General features: G+C 34.6%; 1 protein-coding gene across 1 annotated transcript in view; it reads right to left on the bottom strand.

The window, feature by feature from the left end:
• Positions 1–876: 876 nt before the first annotated feature.
• Positions 877–25,985, bottom strand: part of ADAMTS20 (ADAM metallopeptidase with thrombospondin type 1 motif 20) — a 225,514-nt gene continuing 200,405 nt past the window's right edge. Inside the window, exons 37-39 of the mRNA XM_002752357.6 lie at positions 19,507–19,598; positions 6,706–6,810; positions 877–2,404 (exon numbers count right to left, since the gene is read on the bottom strand). Coding sequence (XP_002752403.2) covers positions 2,315–2,404; positions 6,706–6,810; positions 19,507–19,598 — 287 coding nt within the window. The 3' untranslated portion in view covers positions 877–2,314. The remainder of the gene's footprint in view (positions 2,405–6,705; positions 6,811–19,506; positions 19,599–25,985) is intronic.

Raw genomic sequence — 25,985 nt, 5'->3', positions numbered from 1 at the left:
GTTGCAAAATTATTATGTTACTATCTTCTATTTCATCAGTATTTGTACATGATGTTAGGAGTCTTTTATGTGAAAAATTTAGGTGTCATTGAGAATGTGGATCAACTAAAACTTTTATTATCTTCCGGTGGTAATGTATTTAACCATTTGGAGGCACTTTGGCAATACCTAGAGACGTTGATGACGATATATCACAAGGACTTGCTTCTTGCCATGGAAGAGATTGTTAAGTTCCCACCCATTTCTACGGATCTAGGTATCCTACCCTACAGAAGTACACGTTCCTGCCCCATTGCATAGGACTTGGTCATGTGATCTGGTTTGGCCACTTGAATCTGAGTAGACATGAATAGACCTTGTATGAACACAAGCTTTTAGAGGCACTGCAAGTTATTGGTAGCTTTCCTGTGAGGTTTCCTCTGCCATGAGAAGGACACAGGCAGGAGGTGTACTTCATCCTAACTGCACGAAATTGATTAAAAATTTCTTAGAATTGGCCGGGTACAGTGGCTCATGCCTGTAATCCCAGAAGTTTGGGAGGTCGAGGCAGGTGCCTCACCTGAGGTCAAGAGTTCGAGACAAGCCTGGTCAACATAGTAAAACCTAACCTCTACTAAAAATACAAAAAATTAGCTGGGCATGGTGGCAAGAAACTGTAATCCCTGCTATAGGGAGGCTGAGGCAGAATAGCTTGAACCCAGAAGGTGGAGGCTGCAGTGAGCTGAGATCATGCCATTGCACTTCAGCCTAGGCAACAAGAACAAAACCCCATCTCAAAAAAAAAATTCTTAGAATTTCTGAAGTAGTTGGAGTTATAGACATTTACAGTGAAAGTTCTCTTTTTTACATCTAAAGACAATAAAAACAAAGTGCTAATGAATCATAAAAATATGTTTATTATTTAAATGTTTATAAATTATAATATTTTAAATATGCATGAAAAGACTCCTGGATAATGACACACATTTTGTATTAATGTTTGTAACTGGCTTAAGTCACATAGTACAAAATACTTCTTTTGATACAGAGATCTTCAAATGTTTATTTAACCACATTGGAACAAATTGCATTAGTGCTTTATATGATACAATACATCTCTAATAAATTGTTGGTTGGGAGAAAAACACTGTGGGTAAAACAAGTATACTGGTATTCATGGGCAAAAATCTATTAGTAGATTCCATTTTTATTTATTTTTTTGGTTGTCAGAGTAAATTGCCATAGAAAAATATTATTTGTCAACATGTCTTTCAAAAGCACATTGTTATGTAATACATGATTAAATTATCCACATTAAAAAAAAATTCTTAATACCTGAGAATTTGCCCATTGATAGTTAATTTTTATACTCCTTTATGCTCTGGCTTTGAGAAACCTCTGATATAAAATAACTTAAACATCTCTTATAAAACTTTTGCATATGCAAATATAATTTTATGTTTACCAAAATAAGATCTTCAAAATTAAAAGAATTCTCATTTCTTTAATTAACAGAATACAGTATATAACTTTGATAAAATAGATTTTTAAAGAATATATATATATACACACACACAAGAATTATAAAGGCAAAACAACATTGTTAAAATGTATTGTTCTTATAAGTACAGTCAAATTTGAGGTAGATTTTTAAAATTAAATTATATCATATCTTTATTATACCCACAAAATTTTTATTATTTAACTCAAACATGCATTTTTAATAAATAATTCATACCTCATTTTGAGGACTGTTTTTGAATTGAAGCACCATAATCCACAAGTAAAAATTAAAGAAAAAAATAAAATGAGGTATCTAAACTGTATGAGTAGAAAGCATAATGACTCTGTGCTTTTTTATGTAACTATTGATTTGCTATTCACCTGAAAGACCCAATAATGTTTATAACAATTTTGAATGTTTATTATCCTAATATTTAGTTGTTCCATTTTAGCAAGTAGAATAAACATTTCATTGCACAGTATGATACTGAGCAAAGATTTACATGTGTGTTTATAGGTGTAAAATAAGTGTGGTCCAGTCCAAGATGTTAAGAGCAACATTGTCTTGGTATAGTTCATTCAATCTGATATTTTCTATTACTAATTATTATGTTCTTTAACAAAAATCCTGATTAGATCATACATCTCTTAAGTTTATTTTATAGGCCTTATTAAACAGTGATTTGAATCCCTGATTAGCACCCTGAGAAAAAAGGCAGAAACATATTTGACATGGAAATCTTGGGAAGGGAGAAATAAAAAAATGAGCACCAGTTCCTTGCATGTTCCAGAGAGCATTCCTCTTTAGGGCATATTTCCCCCTTCTGAATGTTCATATGACTTGAATTGGGAGACCAGTAGTCATGTGAGGAAGACATTTTCCACAGTACCCTCCACACTTGCCAAAAACTCTGGTTCCATCCTGAAAAATGGAATCAGAAATATAGAATAATCTTATACAAGCTGGTATTTACATGCAAATAGCAGAAAAATAAAATGCTTTAAATCATATAGCTAAAATCATTAGCAGAGGTTTCCTATAACAATTGCATTTGAGGTGAAAGATCATACTCCTTTGGTATTGGTTCAAATTGGTGGACATGAGAAAGTTAAAGGATATTAGGTAACCTGAGATTCATATTAGCTAATTAAATATTAGATACCATTCTATAATTTAGACAATTTAAATCTCAGTTGAGACTTAAATCCAATCCATATATTTCAATCTCAATCTACATATTTTTCATCTAGGTATCTATTTGCTTCAGTGGGTTTATTAAAACCTCTTTCAATTTGCTATCCATTATTTACATAATTTTATATAACATTCTCTTAGACTAAATAAAAGAAAGATATCATACAAATTTGACTTTAAAGGTATATAATTAATATCCTACCCCATTTATCTCAAGCATCTCGTGGAGGCATTAGAAACACACTCTGGAGAAAAGTATAGAAGGTGGTAAAATGGAGAAAAAAATAAACAAAAGCTGGGCTGAAAGCAGTCATTAGAATTAGAGATGAACTAAAATGAAAATTATTCCATAAGCAGAGATGTTCACTAAGGAACATGTGGCAAAAGTGGGCTGAAGTGGGTTGGTCAGGACCTGATAGATGCACTCTCTAGATGCCTTCCATCTTTACATCTAAAAGTCAAGACTGAAGACATTTCCAGAACATGAGACAAAAATAGGTTGAACTCCTATCATATCTGGAAAAGGTCATTTTTTTTTTAATCTAAGGGAGTAAAGATAGAGAAGATAATTGTAGGTTCCTGGCGCATTTTGAGATGGAGGAATGTTCTGAGACTGGAAGATTTGAGACATATATATATATATATATATATATATATATATATATATATATATATATAAAATTGTGTTTTTAAGTTTTGGGGCACATGTGAAGAACATGCAAGACTGTTCCATAGTTACATACAAGGCAATGTGGTTTGCTGCCTCCATCCTCATCACTTATATCTGGCGTTTCTCCCCATGTTATCCTTCCCCAACTCCCCACCCTCCACTGTCCCTCCCCTAGTTCCCCCCTGCAGACCCCAGTGTGTTATGCTCCCCTCCCTGTGTCCATGTGTTCTCATTGTTCAACACCCGCCTGTGAGTGAGAACATGCAGTGTATGATTTTCTGTTCTTGTGTCAGTTTGCTGAGAATGATGGTTTCCAGGTTCATCCACGTCCCTATGAAGGACAAAAACTGATCGTTTTTTATGGCTGCACAGTATTCCATGGTGTATATGCGCTGTATTTTTCCTGTCCAGTCTATCATCGATTGGAATTTGGGTTGGTTCCAAGTCTTTGCTATTGTAAACAGTGCTGTAATGAACATTCGTGTGCATGTGTCCTTATAATAGAATGATTTATAATCCTTTGGATATATACCCAGTAATGGGATTGCTGGATCAAATGGAATTTCTATTTCTTGGTCCTTGAGGAATTGCTACATTGTCTTCCACAATGGTTGAACTAATTTATACTCCCACCAACAGTGTAAAAGTGTCCCTATTTCGCCACATCCTCTCCAGCATCCGTTTTCTCCAGATTTTTTAATGATCACCATTCTAACTGCCGTGAGATGGTATCCATTTTTTCATCTTTGTTGGCCTCAAATATGTCTTCTTTTGTAAAGTTTCTGTTCATAACCTTTGCCCACTTTTGAATGGGCTTATTTGTTTTTTTCTTGTAAATCTATTTTAGTTCTTTGTAGATTCTGGATATTAGCCCTTTGTCAGATGGGTAGATTGCAAAAAGTTTTTCCCATTCTGTTGGCTGCTGGTTCACTCTAATGATTGTTTCTTTTGCTGTGTGAAGCTCTGGAGTTTAATTAGGTCCTATTTGTCTATTTTGGCTTTTGTTGCCAATGCTTTTGGTGTTTTAGTCATGAAGTCCTTGCCTATGCTTATGTTCTGAATGGTTTAGCCCAGGTTTTTTTCTAGGGTTTTTATGGCCTTATGTTTAAGTCTTTAATCTATCTGGAGTTAATTTTAGTGTAAAGTGTCTGGAAGGGGTCCAATTTCTGCTTTCTGCCCATGGCTAGCCAGTTTTCCCAACCCCATTTATTAAACAGGAAATCTCAATTCTAAGCAAAAGAACAAAGTTGGAGGGATCACACTACCTGACTTCAAACTATACTACAAGGCTACAGTAATCAAAACAGCAAGGTACCAGTACCAAAACAGAGATATAGACCAATGGAACAGAACAGAGGCCTTGCAGGCACCACCATACATCTACAACCATCTGAGCTTTGATAAACCTGACTGGAGGCTTTTGAAGCTACATTTTTTTCAAAAGCAATTTTAACTCTGGAGAATCTGAGTATACAGAGAAGGGAATGGCAGTAAAACCTCAGAGATATATACTTCCCTATTCCCAATAGACTAAGTAAAAACTCAATCTTCATTAAACTTATTGGCAAATGAGTATGTTTGCATTCCCATAAGTGTATCTGGATTTTACCAATCTCAGTTTACACCAGGCATCACATTTTAAGGAATACTTATGTGCCACATTTTTTTATTGAGGTAGGAGTTCTCAATGAAATAAATAATTAATTAATCTTTAGAATAAAATTTAATAAAAGCAGAATGCTTTGTTAAGTAAAGCACACTTTTATTGTCTTCAGAAACAGAATGTTTTAAAGGCTATAACTATCAGAATACTAAATTGTATTTACAAGGAATATTTACTTATTTATTTATTTTTGAGGCACAGTCTCACTCTGTCACCCTGGCTGTAGTACAGTGGTGTGACCTCAGCTCACTGCAACCCCTCCCTCATAGGTTCAAGCAATTCTACTTCCTCAGCCTCCTGAATAGTTGGGATTACCATGTTTGGCTAATTTTTTATATTTTTAGTAGAGATGGGGTTTCAGCATGCTGGCCTCGAACTCTTGACCTTGTGATCTGCCCACCTTGGCCTCCCAAAGTGCTTGGATTACAGGCGTAAGTCACCATGCCTGGCCCCAGGAGGAATATTTATATAAATAGGGGTACAACAAAATTCACTTTAATCAAAAGAAGTAAAAATTATAAAATATTAGAATATACAGGGGCTGCTGCTGGTGTCAATTTGTGTGCAATATAGGTGAGAACACATATAACCTATATCCAGATTTACTGTAGGCAGGGCTATGTTATCTAAGACACAATAACCATAAGTAACAGAAAGCATTTCATTACATGTACGTGTTAGAATACCATACCTGCAGAAAATTAAGTGGATTCTACTCTGGATAATACAATATATGTTATAGTTACTATCACTATATAAATAAACTACAAAAACAGTCATAACTATCTATATAGAAATACTATATAGCAGTCTATATTTTTATCGATAAAATAACAATGTTATCTCAATAAAGATAGGAAAACATGAGTACATCATAAATATATAATTCTAATTGTTGAAAAAACTGTGAAGGATATTTGTTAATTGACAAGTGACTGCAATACCGTCCCCATTACTAAAACAGTGAAGGAAGAAAACCAGAACTTTAATCCTCATTTTGAAATATTAAAACCTGTAAACCTTAATTAAAGTATAGTTTAAAAAAAAAAACTACATTTTTTGGAGTACCTGTATTTCAAGTCATTAGCTACAAACTTGAGATAGACAAAATATATATGTCTTGATATTTGGCAACTTATGTTTAGTTATCTGTAGCCCATATACAGATTCATATGTATACAAAGCCTACACATGTACTTTAATACAAATGAATCCAATTTCATTTCATAAATTGATGTTGTGCCCCATTATATGTAATATACCCATTAAATGCAATAAATCAATAACTCTTTTTTTTTTTTTTCGACTGATTCTTGCCCTGTTGCCCAAGCTGGAGTGGAATGGCACTATCTTGGCTCACTGCAACCTCCTCCTCCCGGTTTCAAGCAATTCTCCTGCCTTAGCCTCCCAAGTAGCTGCAATTACGGATGTGCACCACCACACCGGGCTAATTTTTTTGTATCTTTAGTAGAGGCAGAGTTTCGCCATGTTTGCCAGGCTGGTCTTGCACTCCTGACCTCGTGATCTGCCTGCCTCCCAAAGTGCTGAGATTATAGGCATGAGCCAGCATGCCTGGCCACAATAACTCTTTAGTTATCAATTTTATATAATTTTACATTTAAGGTAGATAACCTTTAATGTTAGTTCACAGCCCAGAAGTATTTCAAATGGGCTTTTTGGTCCAGCAAGACTTACCTCTGATCTTTGTATGCTGACAGAGGTATACCTCCCCTGAGTGTGCCACTTTGCTGTGCTGGATATCTTCATCCCAGTTCCTGCCAAATTAATGCTAAACTGCCCCTGGATTGTAAATAAAACAAACAAAAATAGATGGAATTTATAAAATACTTAAGAATGCTCTTGGCTAAAAACATCTGAATGGGAATTATATAAGGACGGCCTCGAAATACCTTTCAAAGTATTTCAAGGAATATTTGAAGAATATTGATATAATGTTACTGTAAAGAAAATGAACCAGTTAAGGATTTTGAAAATTTATTACAAATAAGTCTTCTCTGTTAAAAGTGACAACTGAATTAATACTACATAATGATATTTGTGGAAGAAGTAACTGCCCAACTCTAGGACTCTATGACTTGACAACTAGAGCTAATAGTCTTGTAGAAATTAGCAAGTCCCAAACACTGCATGTTTTCACTCACAAGTGGGAACTGAACAGTGAGAACACATGGACACAGGGAGAGGAACATCATAAACCAAGGTCTGTTGGTGGGTAGGGGGCTAGGAGAGAAATACCTCATGTAGATGACGGGTTGATGGGTGCAGCAAACCACCATTGCATTTGCATACCTATGTAACAAACCTGCACATTCTGCACATGTGTCCCAGAACTTAAAGTATAAATAAATAAATAAATTAGCAAGTCCTGACAGAAATGGTTCATGGGGAGCAACATTTGCCATACTTTAACATTTCTACACTTTCCATTTTTGACCCCTCATTGCTTACTTCTATGGTGTTTCACCTTGGACATATTTTCCAGAATCTCTGTTATTGTATCATCCCTTTTGTGATAAGAATCTTACTTCTTAACTCATCACACAAAACTATTTAATATAATATTGTTGTCCTGGAAATTATATACATTTTAAGCACCAAGAACAGTGTATAAATGTGTGATACCACATGATTTACACACATTATGGTGTATGGGTTCCCTATGAGTTTTATGACCATTTTTATGTCAAAATATTTTAGACTATCTTTGTTAACAATTAGATTGTAAATGTTAACTGAGAAAAATGTGTGACTAAAATGGGTAACATTTGTGTCATATTTATATAATTTTACAGTACAGATTTAAACATTGAAAAGTAGAACTACAAATAAGTTCAGTCTATTGACAATGTTCAGTATGCATATAGATTCAAAACAATATTAAGGCATTCTTTGCTTACATCACAATATTTCAATAGCTTAAGACTCATGAATCTTGAGCAAGACTGTGATGAAACATTGTATTTTGTATTATAGGAATGAAAATATTATCTTGTCATAAAAGCAAAGGATATATAAACTTGCTATATATATGAATTATGCAAAGGATATATAAACTTGCTATATATTATGAATTATTAATATTGCTAAAACAATTAGATATCAATATAGTCATTAACTTGGATGTCTTAGCAATCTTATATTGCATATTTCTCATTTAAAAACAAAAAAGAGCAAATATTTTTATAAAACAATGACAATCAATGGAGAATTTTTTATTGCAAAAACAATTAGTTTTATATAAATTTCAAAGAAGATGTATCATATACAACATCATTTGGTTATGGAATTTAGAATATGAGCTCTATGTCAGCTTCATTGCCAGAGCCCAGAATAGGGCCTGAGTTCTCAATAAGTGTTTCTGAATGGATGAATTAAGTGCAGGATTAAAAACATTAAATAGTAGCATTATAAAAGTAAATGCACAAATACACATATAAACTCTTCAGACTCTATGTACTTAATGACACTAAAACAAGACAAGGTAGTATTTTATGTTCATGATTATTTGATAAAAATAATTGATTCTTAGGATGTATTATTCTATTTGACACTTAACCTGATACAGATTTTGCATTGTATACCTCCAGTCTCATATTCCTTCACAGATAGGCTTTTCACCAAATAGAGTTATTGAAAAATAAAAATAAATTTCCTGTCACCAGATGCTCCTTGAGTGCCCGGATTGGGCCATGCAACCTAATACTATCATTCCATTCTTCCATTTGTTCTCTACCTCCCTGATGAATGTGCCTTTAAAGTATTCAAAAGTATACACACTGGAAGTAAAAGGAATGAATCTGACAGACTACTGAGAGGTTTAGGTGGTCATTAACACAATTAGTTGAGTCTAGAAATATCCATTGTTCCCTTTCTCTGAACTAATTTTCATGAGCTTTACTTCTGTTCTTAGTCCTCATTTAAAAAGCTACATAATAATATAATCTCAAAAAATGATAAAACAATTATCTGAAATTTGGTATGATGTTGATGGAGCTAAAAATACATCTCAGTCATTTGTTTAAAATTAACTGACTGGCAGAGATGGTGTCAAGTACCACAGTAAAGTTCAGACAGATCTTACTCTAAATCTGTCAAGTGAAATACCATATGTACTTAAAAAATGTAATCCAATGAGAGAACTGTAAGTGCCATCAAAAGGTACTTATACATTCCTATAGGATTTTAGAAGTAATAAATGAGTGAATAAATGTGTTAATTACTTTAATTCCAATACTTCATTTAAGATTAAATTTAAAGCTCAAACCTAATCTTTAACCTAAAAATTAGTTCAACAAATGAGGCGCTCCCTTTTTCTTTCTCTCTCTCGCTGTCTCTCTCTCCATATACACATATGTAGTATGAAATGTCAGGAGAGTAGATACATGGTATGAAGCTTATCTCCTCTTCTACTTTTCTGACATTTTGAAGAAACAGCTACTACACAAAGTAAAATTCCAGTAGGCAATCACGAATGGAAAGTAACATGATTCAAAAGACATAGGAATTCAATAAACTGGAATGTCTATTCTTGAGCAACTGGCTGCATCAAAGAACAAAGTAGGTATGGGTAGAAGATAGAGGAGAAGCATATAGATAGATGTAAGCTTTAATGTTTTACTTCTTGGATTGACTGGTTGGTTCATGTGTGCTCATTAAATTATGTTTTATAATTTTTAAATGTACTGTGCACATTTTATTATGTATGTACTCTATAGATCTAATATAATAGCAATACAAATTTTCCACCAGGAATCTTTGTAGATATAGATTTGATTCTAAAAATTATATGAAAAGGCTATGGATTTAAATAGTCTAAATAAGCTTGCAAAAGAAGAATGAAGCTGGAGGACCCATACTACTTTAACACTTATCATAAAGATATCCTAATCGAGACAGTATGCTGTTGGTGAAGACAGAGACATGTAGATCAAAGGAACAAAAGACCCACATAAATATGGCCAATTGATTTTTGACAAAGGTAGAAAGGCAAGTAAGTAGAGAAAACATTGTCTTTTCAACACATGGTGTTAGAACAATTAGCTGTCTATATGTTTTTGACTCAGATAAAAAATTAAGTCTGTAAAATCCTCAGACTTAATAATACAAAATTTAATCCAAAATGAATTGTAGGTCTAGATGTAATGCATAAAACTATAAAAAGTTTTTGAAGAAATCTCCCAAAAGGAGAAAATCTTAGTAATTTGAGTTTATTTAATGATTTCTCAGAAATGACTCTAAATGTACTGTTCATAAAAGAAAAATTTGACTGTATTAAAATGGAAAACTTTGGCTCTATGAGAGACACTTAAGAGAAAGAAAGGGCAAGGTTCAGACTAGAATGCCGGATCTAACAAAAGACTTGTATCCAGAACATATAAAGAACTCTCAAAACTCAACAGTAAGGAAACAAACAATCCAATTTTTTAAATGGGTAAGATTTGAAAATACGTATTACACCAGCTGGGCATGGTAGCTCATGCCTGTAATTCCAGCACTTTAGGAGGCTGAGGCAGGTGGATCACCTGAGGTCAGGAGTTCAAGACAAACCTGGCCAAGATGGTGAAACACCATCTCCACTAAAAATACAAAAATTAGCCAAGCATGGTAGCAGGCACCTGTAGTCCCAGACACTCAGGTGGCTGAGGCAAGAGACTTTATTGAACCTGAGAGCCAGTGGTTGCAGTGAGCTGAGATTGTGCCACTGCACACCAGCCTGGGTGACAGAGTGATACTCTGTCTCAATAAATAAATAAATAAATAAACAAACAAACAAACAAGAGCCTAAAAAGGCAAAGGACATAAAAAGAAAGGAGGGGTAGCAATGCTGATAAAAGACAAAGGAGAATTCGAGTTCCTAGTCATGAAATCATGACAAGGAAGTACTAAAAATACTAATACACAAAGAAGACATAACACATAATAAATATTATTTATCAAATCACACCGCAACCACTTTTAAGAAGCAAAAACTATGAGATATGCATGGAGACACTGACACACCCTAATAGGAAAAATCACTATATCGCTTCCAGTAACAAGAGAGATCAAGTGAACAAAAGTAAGAAGATGATCTAAACAATGTAACTGAAAGGGTAGATCTATGGATGTATACTAAACTCTACACCCTGAATGAATACATATTCCAAATATCTGAAAACTGACTCTTAACATTCAAAGTGGTTGCTGGCCATGATCCATGGACATTGGCCAAATGTGAGTTTTTCTCTTATTTTTATGTAATTACCAACCAGTTAAAGAGTTCCATATTACTTTTGTTTTGTAAAAGTTTCTGTGGCTTTGCAAAAAGCACAGAACATTTACTTTACTTTTGACATATGCATTCTAAAGTCACATCACACTCCTTAACTTTGTCTCATATTGCAATGTGGCAAAGTTTATTTTCCCAAAGAGGGCCATATGTGTCCATTCTCTTTTTAGCATCCCTATCCTAGACTACCCTGTCGTATGCGAACACAGAGGATGTGGGTTTAATGAATCCCAAATAACAGAATACGTTCTTTCTGTGACATCAAACATCTGGAGAGTATTCAGGCAAATGCTGTGTACCATAACACAGAATCTGGTTTATATATTAACAGAGCATCTCCAAAAATATTGGGTAGTTTGTATTTTTGGTAACAGTAGCCTTGAGCAGATAAATACAGGCTGAATATAGATGGGCACATCTCTGTTTGACAGCATGTGTCTATGCCCAATAACATCTAATTTTGGAAATGGAACTTCACATTTCAGAAATGTCTAGAAAATCATGCAAGTGAGACATTTTGCCCCAGTGGGCAGGAAGAGCATTTTACTGATGGTTCTGCCTATGACTTTCTTAAGGGTCTTGGACAGACTATTAACATGGAATGTCTGTTTCTTCATCTATAGACTGATAATCCCAATTTATAGCTATATAACTTTTTAAAGATATTGTAGGAAAAGAAGAGAATTACAGAGAAATTGGAGAAAGGAAGTTAGAAAGAAATGGAAATAGCTATCTTACTATTTAAAAACCTGATTGTGTAAATGTGTCATTCAAATTCCATGCACATGAAGAAATATTTTGTGTATAATAATTGGATTTCTGTTAAGATATTTCCTATAAGGAAAGTTCATTAATAAAATAAAAGAAAATTTTAAATCCACTTGACAGTTATGATTTACTTGTTGTATACGCATTCCCTGTGAATTTTGTTGATGTCTCATTTATCACACTTTTCTCAATTCAATGTGTAATGACAATGATCAGATTTCCAGAACTGGGTGACTTTTCCAAAGTAATGACATTTGTCAGGCCTTGTATTAGCAGACTAGGTTGCATTGTCAATTTGCTTATCTCTAATTACATCAAAGATATGATCAGAAGGCATAGCTTAACAGGAAGATGGGTTGTTGGACAAAGTTGACCCATCTTCAGATAGGTTGACCATTATAGAATGAATAATCTCCATTTAGGAGGGTCAAAATGGATGTGTAACCAACAAAATATATCCACATATCAACGAAAAAAACTGTTTAGAATGTTAAAAGTTTTAGATTATACATTCTTGACTTAAAGACAGGTTTGTAAAGAGACAGTGCAGGACTTCAGGGGAGGGAGGGGCAGCTCAGCAGGGAAAGGACAGTCCTAGGCAGAGAACTGAATGGAAAATAGTAGGTCAGAGTCACCATGTTGGAGGTAGGTATCTATCATGAATAGGGATTTGGGAAGAAGAAGAATGGACATAAATAGAGCTAACCAGTCTTAAAGATTGAATGAGAACATAGGATTTTCTGCAAAGTTGCCTGCCTTTAAAAATACAGCCATGAAAGGAAGTACCTCCAGAATGGTGATGTGAAGAGCCCATGGACACTCTCTCTAGTGAAACAAACATGACTGGTGAAAATCATAAATATAACCATCACTTAAAATCTCGGAAATTTTTTCTATGGTTATACAGCAAAGAGAGAAACATTTATTCAAAAAAATCTACTAAATCTAGGTAAGAACAGAGTGAACCTATGGTATCTGAATCATGGCTCACCTTCTCTTCTTCCCACCTCAGCAAAATGATCATTTTAATCATGGTGAATTCATTTAAGGATACAGAACTCCATTTCCCCTCGCTCCTTGTTAAGGCTATGGTTTCTCTTTGGGAGGTGAAGGCATCAGCATTTCTCATCCCACCCAGGTTTGTACTGCATAAGTTCTATAATAGGCAAGAGTAGCTGAGAGTCTGAAGCGCCCTTCTTCCACCCAGTCCCTACTCATAGAACAGTCAATCTATCCCAGGCATGGGAGATCAAGCACACTAGGCCTAAAGTGTCCCCACAAAAAATCAGTGGTAAGGCCGACACTCCATTCTGAGAAGGTCAAAAGCCAAAAAGACCAAAGATTACCGCCATTACTCAGCACTTTATTTATACAGCAGGGGTGTTACTCTGAGAAATGGGCCACTGTCCCTGTCCCCAGATCCACAGTATTGCAAAGCGTCTTCCAAGGGAGAGAATCAAGTTGTAAAAATAGGAAATTCTCTAGCTTTTCCTATTGTAACTGAGCTTATTTGCAATAGAACCTGGAGAAGTTCAAGTTTAGGTATGCTATGAAAAAGAAGATTTTAGAGGTGTGTTGTTAAGAGAAGGGTAGTAGCTCCATGAAAGCAAAATGGTAGATAAGATTGAAGTTTAACAGCAAGAACCAGGGAATGAGACAGCTAAGAAAGGCTCTTCTTGGGGACTTTCCTGATCTCAAAGACAGACTATAAGATTAATTGAGGCCATTTCTGGAGTTATTTATGTCCCCACAATATTGTTTAAAGAATAGGGAAATCATATAGCAATTGGTGGAGACTAAGAGCTAAGCATGATATTGGTAGAGACAGACCACATATAAACTCAACACAGTTTCAGGGAAAAAGAACTGAAGAAAGCCCAGCTAAGATTATCGCTATCCCTGAAGGAGAGGAGCATGAGGGTCACTGCATGCCCAAGATGGTATCTCTGAGGAGCAACATCAAAGGCTGCACACTACAAGGGAAATAGAATTCAATGAAACAGTTCAGCCAGGTAATTAAAACAAATACACAAAGAAAGAAGCAAACAACAATTGTAACTAGAAGCCTCAAGAGTGAAATCAGGAATCACAGTTGCTAAAATATAGTACTAAAAGGTCCAGTTTTCAACAAAATTTATGAGGCTTACAAAGAAACTGGAAAGCATGATGCATATACAGGAAAAAGTCAAGAAAAACTTCCTTTGAGAGATATCAGAGGTCAGATTAAGCAAAGACTTCAAAGCAGCTAATATAAATATGTTCAAAGAACTAAAGAAACCATGTTTAAAAAAGTAAAAGAAGATATAATAAATATGTCTCATCAAATAGAGAATATCAATAAATAGGAAGATATGATATTTTACAAAAAGAGTCAAAGGAAAACTCTGAAGATAAAAAGTACAATAATCAAGATAAAAAATTCACAAATGGGGCTGAAACTGTCTACTGAAGCTAGCAGAATTGGCAAATTAAAGAGATGTTAATGATGCAATCTGAAGAACAGAGAAGAAGAAAAAATGAACAAGGCCTCAGAGGAATGAAGGAACCCCATTAAGTGCACCAACATATGCATAACGGAAATACCAAAAGGAGGGAAGAATTAAAAAGAGCAGAGAATATATTTGAAGAAATAATGACTGAAAATTTCCCAAAATCAGTGGAAACATTAATTGATACATTCAAGAAGCTTAGTAGACTCCAACCATGTAGACACAAAGAGAGACACATCAAATATGTCACAGTAAAGAAATTGAAAGACAAATACAAAGAGAAAATCCCTGAAAACACCGAGAGAAAAATGATCACATGCATGGAACTCAATAAGATAAACAGCTGACATCTATTATCTACTTAGAAGTCAAAGGGCAGTGTGAATGACATATTCAAAGTGTCAAAAATAAAAACCATACATCAATAATTCTTTAATAAGCCAGTCTATCATTCAAAAAGGAAGACAAAATAAAGACAATCCCAGATAAACAGAACTGGGAGGACTTCTTGCTAGCAGATCTGCTATACAAGACATACTAAAGGAATTTCTTCAGGCTGAAAGCAAGTAACATCAGACATTAATAAAAATCAACACAAAACAATCAAGAGTGCTGATAAAGGTAATTATGTAGGTGATTATAAATTATATTACAGAGCTTCTTCCCAAGGAGAGAATCAAGTTGTAAAAAATAGGAAGTTGCATATGTCTTCACTTTTCTTATTTTAACTAATTTAAAAGAATTGTATAAGCCAAAGTGTATATAATTATACTATTGACCTGTAATATATAGACATGTAATATATTTGACAATAACGACACAAATAAGACAGGTGGAAGCAAAGCTGTTTTAGAGTAAGGAAATGACACCAGACAATAAGTCAAATCCACAGGAAGAAATAAAAAGAAATACTAAATGAGAAGCTTTACATAACAACCTCTATGAATATATAATTGCTCTATCTTCTCTCATATTATCTAAAAGACATAAAATTATTTAAGTTAATATAATAATATGTTATGAGTTTGTTGCCTTTATAAATGGTATGTGCATAACAAATATAGTAGAAAAGAGGAAGAAATAGGCTATTTATTTCACTGGAAAGATAGGAATGGTCAATAGTAAAATGTAAAGCACATTCTGATAAGATATATATTGTAAGCCTTTGAATAACCACTAAGAAAGCAATTCAAAAAATAATTTAAAAATTAAGGAAATTAAAATGTTACTCTAGAAAACATTCACTGAATAAAAAAGAAAGCAGTAAGGAGGAACAGTTGGACAAAGACAACATGAGACATACAGAAAACAAAAAGTAAAATGGCAGATGTAAATCCAGACATAGCAAAAGTAACCTTAAACAATCCAATCAAAGGCAGTAATCCAACAAAATACTCTATAAGAGACATTCCTAAGAGCCAAAGATACAAATAAGTTGAAAGTGAAGAAATAAAAACATGCATAGCAATTCTATCAGAGCTGGAGTGACCACACTAATATCAGATAAATTAGGCTTTAGAGCAAAAATGTTACTGTAGATAAGGAAGAATATTTTATAATGATAAAAAGGTCAATATATTAGAAAGTTATGACAATTATATATTCATGTACAACAAAATCCCAAAACAAATGAAGCAAAACAAAGTACATGGAAGATTAAATTGAGAAATAGACAATTTAAAAATAGTAGTTGTAGAGTTTCAGCAGATAGAACAACTAAGCAGAAGAACAAGAAAAAGAAGAGTTGAACAACACTATAAACCAATAAGGTCTGTAGTCTATGGAACACTTCAGCCAACAACAGAACACACATCATTCCCACAAATGTATTGAATATTTTCCAGGACAAACTATACATTAGACCATAAAATAAGCCTCAATAAATTTAGGTAGATTAAAAATAACACATAGTATGTTTTCCAGTCACAATAAAGGTCAAAATCCAAAAAAGAAAATTTGGGAGATTCACAAATATGTGGAAATTAAACTCCACTCTTAAATGACCAATATATTAAAGACATAACTAAGGATAACAGAAAATAAAATGAATGAAAATAAACACACAACATACCAAATATTTGGGGATGCAACAAAATAATTGATTAAAGGAAAATGTATAACTATAAATGCCTATATTAAAAAGGAAAAATAATCTCAAATCAATAACCTTCCCTTCTACCTTAAAACACTGGAAAAAAAAGAGCAGAGGATTATAAGGGAATACTATGAATGATGTATGACAACAAATTATTTAACAGGGATACAACAAACAAATTCCAAAAAGGACATAACTACCAAAGCAAATTCAAGAACTAAAAAATTTGAAGAGGTCTATAATAAATAAAGAAAATAAATTGGTAATTAAAATGACTTTCACAAAGAAAAGTCCAGGCTCAGATGGCTTTGCTGGTAAATTCTACCAAACATATAAAAAATTAATTTTTCACAAACTCTTCCCAAAAAGTACAAGAGAAAAAAACACATCCCACTACATTCTATAAGGCCAGTGTTTCTCTAATACCAAACGAAACAGATATCACAAGAAAAAAAAAGATATAACAATGTCTCCTATAAATATGAATGAAATATTGTCAACAAAACATTAGCAAACCAAGTTTAGCAATATATGAAAATAATTATACACCATGACTAAGTGGGATTTATCATAGGTTGTATTTCGAGGTTGTATTTCAACATACAAAAACCAATATTTCGAGGTTGTATTTCAACATACAAAAAATAATCAGTGTGGTAAACTATATAAGTCCAGTAATGGACAAAAACCACAGGATCTCAATAGAAAATCCAACATTCTTTTATAATAACACTTAAGCTAGACACAGAAGGGCACTTCCTCAACCTGATCAAGAACATCTATAAAATACTCCTAACTGACATACTTAACATACACGTGAAACTAACATACTTAAATCTGAAGAGCTGAATGCCTTTTGCCTAATATCAGAACACGAGGAGGTTCACTCTTGCCACTTTTATTCACTATTGTACTAGATGTAGTCAGGGCAATAAAACAAGATAAAGAAATAAAAGGTATATAGATTGAGGAGGAAGTAAAATTATCTTTATTCACAGATGACATAATTGTGTATATAAAAAATCCTAAGTCATATACTATTACAACTAAAAATGAGTTCAGCAAAGTTGCAGAATAAAAGATCAATCCATAAAAATATAGGCAAAAATTGATTATTTATTTGGGCCCCAGATTTGGATTCTCCTTACCAAACAACTGACCTGTCAAAGCCTTCTTAATGTTGAGCTGGAAACTACTGCCTTATTAATGCTTCCTGGAGGAACACACACAATCTCACTCCTCTTTCGTGGTAGTTCTTTAAATATGTAAAGATAGTTACCATTCATTCCCACTCTTTTCCTGGCTACCTTCACCATATTCCTTAGCTGACATGATTTAAACCCTCCTTTCTTTCCTATGATCTCCTCCTACTCCTAAATAGATTTAAAATGATCTTTTACTGAGATAATTTGTAAAATAATTATAAGGTTCCAGTGTCAAACAAAAATAAATCCTTCAGTCTTCCTATTTGGTTTTGGAACCTTACAATCACATTAGGTTGCTTATAAATCACTCCCTGCTCTAAAGGAATCATACTGAACTTGTACTGGGTGAATAAAGCACCTATGTCTTTTTCTTTTTCTTTTTCTTCTTCTTTTTTTTTTTTTTGAGATGGAGTTTCGCTCTTGTTACCCAGGCTGGAGTGCAATGGCGCGATCTCGGCTCACCGCAACCTCCGCCTCCTGGGTTCAGGCAATTCTCCTGCCTCAGCCTCCCGAGTAGCTGGGATTACAGGCATGCGCCACCCTACCCAGCTAATTTTTTTTTGTATTTTTAGTAGAGACGGGGTTTCACCATGCTGACCAGGATGGTCTCGATCTGTTGACCTCATGATCCACCCGTCTAGGCCTCCCAAAGTGCTGGGATTACAGGCTTGAGCCACCGCGCCCGGCCACCTATGTCTTTTTCATGTAGCATTACCACATTCCGTTTGAGTTTCCGGACCTAAGTTAAGATGTATAGATATATTCTTACTCATTTTAGCCTGTAGTTTTAGTGTCTCTTGATCTCCTTTAAGTTCTCTAACAGAAAATATCCTCTCTTCTTGATATTAACACAATTTCAATGTCATATAACGAAAATTATAAATGGAACAGTCTACAAAGAGAGGCCTATAGCAAACTATTAACTACTTATCTTCAAAATGACATCAATATAGTAATTACCACTTATCGTAGGTAGTAGATTTGATTCATGTATTCAGTTAGCACTGAGTCACCTAAAAGTACTATATTCATCTAGCTTACAATTCTTCATCTTATATAAAAATGTTGTTTTCATTATCTATGTAAAATCTCTAGTTAAAAATGTGAGAGTAAGTTTTCTTCTAGGAAGCATGCCCTATATTGGAAATCATAGAAATGACATAACAGCATGTGAAGAGAACTCTGGAAATAAAGGATAAAAACAAGACTAAAAATATGAAATGTATTTAATATATATTTTACTCATAATAGATTGTCATTTGGGGGATGTTACAGAGCCAGGAATCTAATAGAACTGATGTCAGCAGAAGTGTATGAAAGTCACATGCTTGTGACCTGTTCCTTTGTCTTTTAACAAATATGTATTCATTTCCATGGACTAAACAGAAAGATGAAGAAACTGATAACATATTATGGAAGAAGAAATAGAATCTGCTTAAAATTATTGTCATAACTTTTAAACAAACCCAAAATTGGCAACAATGCTTTCCCTCCAAAGGTTATCTATAACTTTTGAAACAAAGCGCATATATGAAGTTTTGCATTTCTATTTACTTATGTTTCTTGCAATATTCTGATCAAAAAAATGAATAAAGAGAAGTTATATTTTTTTCATAATGAGAGAAAAGTAATCAAGCAAATATGAAATACCTGTGGGCATTTGACAGCACTGTAGCAATCTCCAGCTGTGGCAAATGGAACTGCATTTCCAAATACTGTTTTTGAAAAAAGAAGATCTGTAGCTAGAAAATAATAAATGAAACTCTTTAGCATAGAGACAATAATGCAATCTTTGTTGTCAAACACAGAGTTTTCATATTACTTTCTTAAACATATTTATATAATTAATTTTAAAATTTTAATCACAAATGCCACAATTCTAGTATACTACTTAGAATAGACTCTCAATGAATCAATTTTCTTTAATACAAAAATGTTCATATCATAAATTGCCCTAACAAATGGCAAGCACATTTGTAATGAAACAGAAGATTTAAAGACTAAATAAATGTATTATTACATTTGAAGTAACAGAATATCTGAAATAGATGAAGTAGGGTCAGGAGCCAAATCATTGAAGAAAAAAAGTATGTTAACATAGATGACAAAGCAATAAAATTGAGTGTTTATAGACAGCAAAAATAAAAATTCATTTAGGTAATTCAAAATCACTCAGCAAAAATGTATGCCATTTTCTTTTATTCTTATCTTATTGCATTATGTTATTCTTTTTATTTTTTTTAAACTTACTTTTGCTAACAAGGTTAGCAAAATTTCCGGACTGGTAATAATGCTGAAGAGTCTACATAAAATATCAAAAATAGAGTCACTGTATTAAAACAGGCAGGAAAGAACCCTAAAGTCAGCTGCTTCAATCACTTATTCATGTTGGAATCAAATAATATCCCAACCAAATCATCTAGCCAGTGGCTGTCACCTCCACTATGTAATTCTAAATCTCTTCACTTTCAAGACTGCAAAATCGCTGCATGTCCCAGGATGACAGCAGTCCTTCAGAGGCAATTCCCAAAGCTAGCATTTCTGGCAATATCTATCATATCTCCAAGAGCAGATTCAAAAACTAGAAAGCTTTTCATGGTTTACCAGGGCTAGCTTGTACCAAATAGTGACAGCCAATGTGTGTATCTCTTCCCAACCCCATGTACAATGAGGTCATATTGGTAGCTTTTGATTGGTCTTGGTGGGAATATATACACCACGTATAACACCACAAATCAGACTTTTTATTCCCTGGATAACTGATCGTCTGCACACCACTATTTATTTTTGGCATTTGTGAGTTAGGCTGGGGCAGAGCAGAGACACAACTTTCAAAGCATCTCTTATTACAATCTCCAAAAGCATGTCAGTCAACAGCCAGTTTCATCAGCCAATTAATTATACAATGATGACTCATAAATATATATCCAGTCCACCTGACTCTGATGACTTACAGAACATGTATCAAACTCCTATTGGGCATCATTGTTTGGATGACCCACATCTATCTGTAATTTAACATGTTCAAAGCTAAATGCATTATCTTTTTCTCCAAATTTATATACCCTGCTCTATTTTCATTTTCACTAAACTGTACTACCATCTGTCTAGTTATTTTAGAAACTTTTCTAAATATTCCATGTCACTTATTCTCACAGAAAAACCTGTAGTGTCTACTTCTTTAATATTTCTCAAATGGGTATCCTGACCCATGTTCTCAGTACTCATCCCTTTTTATCTGAATTGTTACATTAGTTTCCTAATCATTTTTTATGGATACAACTTATTCTGCCTCCAACCAACTCTATTCCTTCCCCTGCTCATGCCTTTATTCTGATGGCTTCTATGACTTGCAAGTTAAAATCTAATCTTACAGTTTAGTATACACTGTTCTTCATGATCTCTTCCCTACAAACTTCTCTAATAAGCTACCATTCCCCAACCTGCATTTGATTTATGTTTATTCTCTGATATCACCAAAATGCTTCTCCCTTCCATGCTTTTGCTCATGCTTTTCCCTCCTCCTGAAACTCATTTTTCGCCACTTTTGCTAACTCAAAGTTGTCTTGAGATTGTTCAAACTCTCTGTTTCTATGAACCTCTTAAGAAAAGCAAGGATTTTTAATGTAATGGATCCTTATTTACAATCTATTTTGGATTGGGCACTATTAGAGATATTGTGAACACAACAGTGGGTGAAACAGAGGCTGATGGAACTTGAGTTTTACCAGGAAGAGAAACGTTATAAAACAAATATTATAGTATATTAGGGGTGACACTTGCTATGGAAAGAAAATAAAGCAGAGAATAGAATGGGGAGAAAGGGAATTTAGTTGTGGAGAGTGATTCTAGACGGGTTTATTTAGAAGATGAATTTCAGAAGAGACCCAAAAGAAGTGAAGGGGTAAACCACACAGACAGCTATAGACAAATGTTCCTGGCAGATGAAACAGTAAATGCAAAGGCCTTAAGGTAGGGGCATGCCTAGTGTGTTCAGGAAACAGCAAAAGGGCCACTGTGTCTGCAGTAGGAGTGACGAGAGGGCTCAGGGAGGCAGGAAACCAAGAGGGAATACAGGTGGGAAGGTCATGTTGAATTTTGTTGACCAGTGAAAGAATTCTCAGTTTTACTTGGAGTTAAATGGAAAATGTTTGGAGAGCTCTGAGCAGAGTTCAAGACTGTTAAAAAGATCAAATAAGATAACATACAAGACATGACACAACTTATGTTTTAGGGGATCACTCTGGCCTATCAGTTGAGAAAAGAATCTAGGTTAAGAGAGGGGAGAGTAGTGAAATGCTGAAGCAGGAATACCAGTTATAAGCAATAATTCAGATGAAAAAATGATGTAGACTTGGGCCAATGTGGTAGCAAATAAGATAGTAGGAAAGTGAAATTTAGTATATGTCTTAGATGGGCTTAGGCTGCCATAACAAAATCTCATAAACTGGGGGGCTTAACCAACAAAAGTTTATTTCTCACAGTTCTGGAGCCTGGAAATCTGAGATTAGGGTGCCAGCATTGTTGAATTTTGATGAAGGCTGTCTTCCTTGCAAACAGCTACCTTCTTTTGTGTTTTCACATGGCACAATGATACCCCTGCTGTCTGTTCTTCTTCTTGCCTGGCACTCATCCCATTATGAGAGCCTGACCTATAGGACTTGATCTAAACCAAATTATATCCTAAAACTGTTTTTTTAAAAGTCTTTCTCCATCCCTTTGTTTTGAGACTTTCTGTATCTTTGGATGGGTCTGGATGCAGCATACCATTAGGTTTTTGTTTTGTTTTGTTTTTTGAAAGGGGAGGAGGTAAGAAAGAAAAAAAAAGGAGTGAAGGAGAGGAAGAAAGAGGAAGAAAAAGAGGGAGAGAGAATGGGAATATTGCTTTATTCTAAAAATGGGTATTAATAATGGCAGATCAATATTTTGTGTAAAGTGGAGAATGTATATTTTGTGTATTTAAAGTGGAGAGCTCTATAAATATTTATTAAGTTTACTTGTTCCGGATCTGAGTTCAAGTCCTGGATGTCCTTATTAATTTTCTGTCTCGCTGAGTCTAAATCTCTTTATGGGTCTTATGTATCTGGGTGTTAGGATCATTAGCTCTTATTGTTGCATTGATCCTTTTACCACTATATCTTTGTTGCTTTGAAATCTATTTTATCAGATGGGAGAATTGCAACTCCTGCTTTTTATTTATTTATTTATTTTTGCTCTTCATTTGGTTGGTAAATCTTTCTCCATCCCTTGTTTTGAGTCTTTGTGCATCTTTAGATGTGAAATGGGTCTGGATGTAGCATACCGCTGGGTTTTGGCTGTATCTTTTGATTGGGGGATTTAGTCGACTTAAATTTAGGGTTACTGCCATTTTATGTTAACTGGCTATTTTACCCATTGATTGATGTAAATTCTTCTTTATATTGATGCTCTTTACTTTTTGGTATATTTTTAGAAAGGCTAATACTGGTTGTTCCTTTCTATGTATAATGCTTCCTTCAGAAGCTCTTGTAAAGCAAGCCCAGTGGTAATAAAATCTCTGAGTACTTCCTTGTTCATAAAAGATTTTATTTTTCCTTCAATTGTGAAGCTTAGTTTGGCAGGATATGAAATTCTGGGCTGAAAGTTCTGTTGTTTAAGGATGTTGAATATTGGCCCCCACTCTCTTCTGGCTTGTAGGGTTTCTGCTGAGAGATCTGCTCTAGGTCTGATAGGCTTCTCTTTGTAATTAACCTGACCTTTCTCTCTGGCTGCTCTTAGTATTTTCTCCTTCATTTTAACCTTGGTGAATCTAACGATTATGTGCCTTGGGGTTGCTCTTCTTGAGGAATATCTTTGTGGTGTTTTCTGTATTACCAGGGGTTGAATATTGTCCTGCCTTGCTAGATTGGGAAAGTTTTCCTGAATAATATCCTGAAGAGTATTTTCCAGCTTGGATTCATTCTCTCTGTCATATTCAGGTACACCTATAAAACGTAAATTAGGTCTTTACACATAGTCCCATATTTCTTGGAGACTTTGCTCATTCCTTTTTATCCTTTTTTCTCTATTCTTGTCTTCTCATTTTATTTCATTAAGTTGGTCTTCGACCTCTGATATCCTTTCTTCTGCTTGATCAATTCGGCTATTCAAACTTGTGCATATTTCACTAAGTTCTCATGTTGTGTTTTTCCACTCCATTAGTTCATTTATATTCCTCTCTATATTGTCTATTCTTGTTAGCCTTTCATCAAACCTTTTTTCAAAGTTCTTAGTTTCTTTACATTGGGTTAGAACAAGTTCTTTTAACTCCCAGAAGTTTCTTATCATCCACCTTCTGAAGCCTACTTCTGTTAATGGAACACAGTCCTTCTCCATCAGGGCTTGTTCCGTTGCTGATGAGGAACTGTAATCCCCTGTAGAGAAAGAGGGCTTCTGATTTTGGGTATTCTCAGCCTTTTTAGGCTGATTTCTTCCCTTTGTTATAAATGTATCAATCTGTCGTCTTTACAATTACCGCCTTTCTAATTAGGTTTCTGAGTGGACATCCAGTTTATTGATTCCCAGTGCTGGAAACCGAGCAACCCACTGCACCGACCAAAACAGCAGCAATAAGACTGATGTGCTCTTCTGCCTGGGAATCTCTGGTCTGGCTTCCTTCTTGAGTCCGTAATAAGCGGCTCTGCCTTCCCGGAGCTCCAAACATCTGTCAGAAGGAGAACCAGTCCCGTTTACTCTGCATGAATAGCTGCCTCACTGAGGCACCAGCAAAACCGCTGCACCGGCCACAAGAGTCGCGTTGGCGACCCGTGGGGCTCTTCCACTGGGAATCTTCTGGTCTGTGAGTGATAAAAATTTGTCTGAAAGTGTGGCGTCCTCTCAATCTCTGAGCTTTCACTGGGAGCTACAATCCTGAGCTGTTAGCGATCAGCTATCTTGGATCCTCCCTCTTTAGGATACTTTAGGATAAAGTATATCCTAAAACTTTATCTCCAAATACTATCAATTTTGGATTAGGGCTTGAACATATGAATACTGGGAGGTATAATTCTGTCCATAGCAGCATGCACATTGAAAATTCACCTGAACAAAGTTGATGATGAATTACATGTGGGTGTGGAAGAAAGAAGTTAAAGATGTTGCTAGGTTTTAGCTAGACTAAGTAGAATATTATTGGTCGCATTTTCTACAGTGGTAAAAATTTGGGTCTGAAGAGCAGGTTTGGCAAGGAATATTAGAAGTTCAGTTTTGGATTCATTGAGTTTGATATGCCTATTAGACATTCATATGAATATGCTGAGTAGACCGTTGGATTTTGGAGGTTAGGGTAGCAGTCCACATTGGAAATGTGCATTTGGGATTCCAATTTAATAAATAGTACTTGAAATCAATAAAATTAATGAGATTCCCAAAGGAACAACTGAATCCTATGGCTCCTCAATATTCAATGTTGTAGAAGATGAAGGGTAACTAGCCAAGTCAAGAAACAGTGAGAAAGACATGAGGAAGAGTGATAGAGAAAGGCACAAAACCATTAGAGGATGGTGTCCTGGAATCCAAATGCTGTTGATGAATCATGTAAGATGGAAAACAAGACTTTATGATTGCATTTAGGAAAACAGTCATTGATGTCTTTCTTAAGGACTGTTTCCTGGAAGTGACATGAATAAGAGACTGATTAGAGTATAGTATGGGGAAAGAGAAATTGGAGAGTGCAAATTGTAACTTATTTAAGAAATTTTACTATAAATGAACACAGAAACTATACAGTGGCTAGAAAGGTAGAGGTCGAGATTTGTTGTTAATTATGATGAAAGAAATAAGAACATGTTTCCCTATGCAGAATTTAAATGATCCAGCAGCAGAATTGAGGATGTAAGAGAGATCAGGAAATATGCTGAAATAATGTTCTTGAGTAGGTACAAGGCACTGAGCTTAGAGGAGGCAGAGCAGGATTTGCCTTGGATGGAAGGATGAAGAGTTCATCCAGAGTAAACAGGAGAAAGCAAAGAAGATAAGTAAAGATTTAGGTGGGTTGATAGATGTGGCAGTGCCCTTCTGGTTGTTCTTACTTTCTCAGTGAACTAGGAAGCAAGATGACCAGCAGTGAGTTAATAGAGAGGAAGTATTAAAAATTTTGAAATTTGAAGCTA

Source organism: Callithrix jacchus, chromosome 9, assembly GCF_049354715.1.
Source record: "Callithrix jacchus isolate 240 chromosome 9, calJac240_pri, whole genome shotgun sequence".
In the NCBI taxonomy this organism is placed as follows: domain Eukaryota; kingdom Metazoa; phylum Chordata; class Mammalia; order Primates; family Cebidae; genus Callithrix; species Callithrix jacchus.
This window is presented reverse-complemented; position numbering and strand designations above follow the sequence as displayed.